Genomic DNA, 5,905 nt, shown 5'->3' on the forward strand with positions numbered 1-5,905 from the left:
AGAATCAAAAGGGTAACGTAGTCTATTCTCCAGCAATTTTTAACTAATATGTTATTACAATAAAAAAAATCTCATAAGGCAGAAAATAATACTTTTAAATAATTATGTTTCTTATAATTATAAGGTAAATTTTTTAATTCCTTATTTAATAAATTAATTATTTTTCAACTTATTTGACGTTTGACTGATTAAACTGTGGTGGAGTAATTTTTAACAATCCTTTTTGTTGTGAACGTAAATGGAATACTCTAATTTAAGATATACTTGAGTTACAAAACATGGTGTCAAGATTTGTAGGACGATTTTTATTGCCATCATTATTAAATTCAAAATATGTTATACCTAACCTCCTAAGTGACTCTGAGAGGTTTATTTTCAATAAATATAACTTAACTACAGTTAGAAACTATGCAAAGAGTAAAGATAAAGGAAAAGACAAGAAGGGAAAAGGTGGCAAAGTCGAAATCAACCCTCTCATGATATCAGAATTAGTGCCGGTTAATAAACTTAAGGAAAGATGTCAAAGTTCAATTGAAAAAATGAAGGAAGATTTCACCAAAAACTTATCTCTCCGTTCGACCACTGGTGCCATAGATACTTTGCCAATTAAATACGACGGCAAGGAGTATGAGCTCCAAGAGCTAGCACAGATTGTTAGAAAGAATCCTAAGACATTGGTTATTAATTTTGCATCTTTTCCACAAGTTATACCAGACGTTTTGAAAGCAATTCAGAATTCAGGTCTCAATCTGAATCCACAGCAAGATGGTACAACTCTATATGTTCCAGTACCAAAAGTGACGAAAGAACACAGAGAGGCTTTGGCTAGAAATGCTAAGATTTTATTTATCAAATGCCGAGACAGCATAAAGGACATTCAAAACGAATATATTAAAAAAACTAAGAAACAGACTGATGTATCTGAAGACTTAGTTTTCAGTGTCAATAAACAAATATCAGCATTATGTGATGGGTACATTGTAGAAGCCAAAACCCTTTATGATCACAAGCACAAAGAACTAGTCGGAAACTGAATCACTCCAGTTATTTAGGTTAAAAATGCATCATGAACTATATTGTAGATAAAATATATTTTACTTACTGCATTATTTAATTTTTTTTTCATATATTCCATTTATTTACCTCCCTATATACCTTTGCTCTATCCATCTCCTCACAATATTTCTCTAAGGTTAGATTGGCAATTCAATTTTTAAAACATGCAATACAAAAAAGTAGAAGAGGCTTTCCACTTAAAGTTGTGATGATATACATAAATACTTCATAACTACACATTTTTACTTAACTGTTAAGACTGCATAGTTAATACTGTTACTGAAAATTAATATTATCAGTAATTATAAACCCTACATATGTATTTCCAAAAACTAATAACAAATCGACACAAAAAAACAAAATTTTAAAGATGTGAGTGTAGATACTTGAAGACTTGCTTGTCTTTATAGTTACTTTCTTCCTATTTTGTAATAATAATGATATTAGGAATACTATAATATACTTTTTTATATACCCATTCCCATTTTATTTCAAAATCATGAAAATACGTATATAAAATTTGTAAAAAAATGCCTACAATTTTCCTTATGATATAATTTATCTTTTAATGAAATGGGTTCAGCTGTCTCAGAAATTTGGTAAAGGAATAAAGACCAAAAATTTTTTATATATATCGTTTATATATTTACATGCCTTCAATAAAAAGCATAATTATTTCTAAAATCAGACGTTTGTATTTTATTATAGTATTTAAAATATAATATTATTAATTTGAATGCATTCGCAGTGCTAACTGTCAAAACTTCAAAATGTATAGCAGTCCAAGTCACAACAATCCAAGCAAAATGTCAAAACACGACGCTATTTTAATGTTGTAGACATATTGTGTTGTAATTCAGGATGGAAAAAAGAAATAAGAAAGACAGTAGCTATGGGAGAGTTATGTCGCGGGTTATTAATAGGTCTCGGGAAAATTTGAAGGCTGTTTCAACGGTAACAAGACATGAAGCTCCGACAGCTACGCAACTTGGCGCGAAACCGAGTTCTTCAAATATTAGTCGGGGTGCTTATCGTGAATTACCTACAGTTCTTAAAGACTATGTTCCTGAGTTATCAATTAATAAATCAAGGAAGTCGGATGTTCGGGTCAAACCAAAGAAAACGTTGGAATCATTAGACCCCGCTACATCACCTCTTTCTAAAATTAAATCAAGCGATTTGCAAAATAGGAGCCGACGAATCCGCGGCTCTGCTCCGTCTTTAGTAAACCCCAATCAAATCTTGTGGTCGGATTCTCACTATCGCCAGTGTCTATCTAGTAGGTCTCATACTAAGTTAAAGGAGTTAAAGGTCAGAAAATAATTTATTTAATCACATGTTTACATCATTTGATGAAGGAATTGTAATAAATAATAATATTGTCTGTATCACTTTAAGGATGAAATTAAGGAGTTTGAAGAGAAGGAGAAGTTGTTGAAGATTCGGAGCCATTTGTATAAAAAGTGTGGAATTGTGTTAAATGATGCAGGCCAGGTGTCGGCAGACAAGGCTGTTCAAGTGCAGGATATCGGTAGGATTTGTGATTACATGCATTACTTTATTTATTTCACTAAATAATGTACAGTGACTAGGTTTATAAAGGGTCTCAAGAAACCTGTTGATTTTAAATTACAAGCTAAGTATTTTTTAAAGCGCCATCTCTTAACATTTTGCTATATTTTCACCTTGCGAAGAACAGTAAGAAGTTCCAAGGATAATGAAAAGATGGCACGTCACATCAAACTAATTATGTATTGACATATTGCATAAATCATTTGATTTGAATAAAAAATTTAAATGGCTCGTGTGTTGAAGGAATATACGATGAACAATTATTAATATGATTCACAACATTATAAATGTTTACTATACTTATGTCTAGTTTGATCCCAACTCATGTAGCCGAAATAGCTCAGTTGGGAGAGCGTTAGACTGAAGATCTAAAGGTCCCTGGTTCGATCCCGGGTTTCGGCATTCTTTTTGTTATTTCACAGTTTAGTAATTTAATACTTTTAAGTTATCTGTAATGTCTCCATCATTCCAAATATGAACTTAATTTTTTCCAGGTGATCCCGGTGACGTAAGGTTAGTAATGTTTTATTATTTAATTAATATATATGAGTCTTACTTTTTAACGAAGTCTAATCAATAGAACAAGATAAGTGTTTCTGAACGAGTCGTATGTTTCGCTTTTCGTTATTCGTGTTGATATATTCTGTGTTATCCATCTATTGTCTATGAGGGGTTGTGTGATGTGATTATCTATTTGGCATGCCCTATCATCGCCTCTTTAGCTCAGTGGTAGAGCACTGGTCTCGTAAACCAGGGGTCGTGAGTTCAATCCTCACAGGAGGCATCTTCCTGTATGTCTTTTTTTATCATGTAACTACCATTAAATTTGAATTCTTTTAGTGTCATTTCGAACAATCTTAATTATTAGTAAAACATTCGTCCATAATATTAATCATTTTGTATGTGAAGTAACATTACTGATAGTCGTAGTGTCCGTTATGAGGCGTGTCCTCACATGTACTGTTACTTGAACGTTTGTGTGTTTAAACATTTATTTATATAAAATTTTTCATATAATTATGTTTTTATATTTATACTTGATATTTCATTATTGACGTTATACAAAGTATCTTCTACCTACTGTCGTAAGCTGGCTACGTCTGTTTTTTTTTAAATATAGTATTTTAGTCAAACAACGAACTGCCGTTACTCAGCCTCCGGCATATCCTGTTAGTTCAAATAACCGAACCGGTTCGTCTACCTACAGGGAGATAGTTTTTTCTTATTTTGTACACATGTAATGGTTGTAGAAACAACTCGTCAGTCATGGATAGTTCTGATTCACGTCTCTGTTTTCGTTCCTTAATATTGTTTTCAACACATGTTAAGGAGTACAAACGGGCCATGCATCATCATAATTAATTGCGATCATTATATTTATATTCCTATATATAAATCGCGTGTCGATAAGCCGCAGTTGTTTACTTTATCTGGTGACGTCACATCCGTTTCCGTGAGTTTGGCTCGCCTCCAGTGTATTCTCGCTCGATATCCGCTCTTTATTATTATTGAATGAAGTTTATAAACTTCGCATCGTGTTGTAATAACAATTGCAGAGTTAGGTGCTTTAAAAGACTTTCCAACTCAGAGTCAAAGCTTGACTCACAAGTAAGACTTCATTCCTACTAACAAATTACATGACTAGGATCTTTACACTATACTTAATACTTTTATCTTTTAAATGGATCGCAATTAAAAGTATTTTCCTGCTATTACAATATTCTCGACACATGTTTTAAAACTCGCTCAATATGTCACTTTATTACCCCGGGACACGACTTCAATATTTTTGAATACCTTTTCCTGTCTTACAGATAGTACGATATATTTTTTTGCGTTCTCGTGTTTCGTGAAAATTGTTATTAAAATCGATTCAGTGCTTAAGTTCCGAGAAGGTTAGCAGACGGATGGTCTGAACCAGTCACTTATAACGCTACAGATAGTCAATATCAGCAGTGAGAAGCGAGTGTTGATTGAGGGTACATGGATATTTACCTGTGCCACGACTGAGCCGTATAAGGACAGGTCGGTGGGATACAGGCTGCTGAATGAAATTGACGTCACACAGCTTCAGCGATACGGATACAGAGTGACAGCTGATATGCTAGTATATTTGGCGGAATGAGTCAATGGTGCATTTGATTGAGAGCCAAAGTGATAATGTGAATGTGATAGATTTATATAAAGGTTATAACGGTACGGTACGGCATGTGTGCTCAGTGCTGTCTGAACATCAATGGCTCTGATTGGATTTATTTCATTTGCTCTATTATATTAAGTGCACGAGGTTTCTTCACCGGGCTGACCGTAGACGAGCTATCAAAAAACGATCGATCACCTGCAGCTGTAATAAATGATCGCCAGGAGGTCTTTGATCTGTTACTTCTGTCAACATTTGTGTTAATCATTTTGCCAAGACAACTAATTAATCAGCATAGTATGTTACACATTTTTCTGCATAGTAAGCTATATATATTTTTATATGTATATATTAATGGAACATTCGTTCATGAATGTATTCAGCTGCGAGCGTCGGGATGCCGCTGGAATCTGTGGGTCGTACAATACTAGTTGAGGTATGCGGCGGCACGGACCTTCGGACCTCGGACAAGGGGTTCCGACCAAAATATTACATCTTGGACAAAATATTCACTACATCACACCTATATATAAATAATCCGACTTGTTCGTCTGTGGTTACAGTATAATGATGCAGCATATATATAATATTTTTGCAACACGTACATTGTGTCCGGTTTATAAAAAACATTCAATCAACATTAATGACGATCAGCATTGGAGTAGTCATTCCAGATATCAGATGTGTGTAAGTATTGAGCAAATTAAATCCTTTATTATATGTACGGAATCTTGTAAACCTGTTTTATTCCATTCCGTATCTCCAACTGTGCGAGGTCATGCCCGGGGTCACGTTGTGCGAGCGCCCCCGACACCCCAGAAGCTCCGCCCTCCCCGCCCTCCATCACAAACGTGACTACGGTCCAAACAGCATCACGTGCCACCTCGCTTAAACAAGTTTCCACTTGTTTTTCACGTTTTAGTCAGTAATTTTAGGGATTTCACGGCTATTTTATTACTTTTGATGTAATTTTTAGGAGCGAGGGTTGTCGTTTTAATCACGTTTATAATTTTATTCTCCAATTCATTACTATAGTTGAGAGTTTAATATTTGTTTACGAGTCATTTCTCTATCTCTTATTAAAGATTATAGTTCATATGTCTACCGAGCGGTGTAAATAAAAATAGCAATGAAATA

The 5,905-nt window shown here is 34.1% G+C and overlaps 2 protein-coding genes and 2 non-coding genes across 4 annotated transcripts in view; all 4 read left to right on the top strand.

Annotated features, from left to right (window-relative positions):
• The first annotated feature begins 165 nt into the window (after nucleotides 1–165).
• Nucleotides 166–1,109, top strand: LOC116771008 (ribosome-recycling factor, mitochondrial). Its single transcript, XM_032662708.2, has one exon. It carries the CDS (start codon nucleotides 279–281, stop codon nucleotides 1,032–1,034), a length of 756 nt encoding a protein of 251 aa, XP_032518599.2. The 5' UTR covers nucleotides 166–278; the 3' UTR covers nucleotides 1,035–1,109.
• A 766-nt stretch (nucleotides 1,110–1,875) lies between these two features.
• Nucleotides 1,876–5,905, top strand: part of LOC116770751 (uncharacterized) — a 38,441-nt gene continuing 34,411 nt past the window's right edge. The window contains exons 1-3 of the mRNA XM_032662348.2: nucleotides 1,876–2,367; nucleotides 2,455–2,587; nucleotides 3,123–3,141. Coding sequence (XP_032518239.2) covers nucleotides 1,918–2,367; nucleotides 2,455–2,587; nucleotides 3,123–3,141 — 602 coding nt within the window. The 5' untranslated portion in view covers nucleotides 1,876–1,917. The remainder of the gene's footprint in view (nucleotides 2,368–2,454; nucleotides 2,588–3,122; nucleotides 3,142–5,905) is intronic.
• Trnaf-gaa (transfer RNA phenylalanine (anticodon GAA)) lies at nucleotides 2,958–3,030 on the top strand. Its single transcript has one exon. It is a non-coding gene; the product is annotated as a tRNA-Phe (tRNA).
• On the top strand, nucleotides 3,341–3,412 carry Trnat-cgu (transfer RNA threonine (anticodon CGU)). The gene has a single exon. It is a non-coding gene; the product is annotated as a tRNA-Thr (tRNA).

Source organism: Danaus plexippus, chromosome 7, assembly GCF_018135715.1.
Source record: "Danaus plexippus chromosome 7, MEX_DaPlex, whole genome shotgun sequence".
Taxonomy (NCBI): Eukaryota; Metazoa; Arthropoda; class Insecta; order Lepidoptera; family Nymphalidae; genus Danaus; species Danaus plexippus.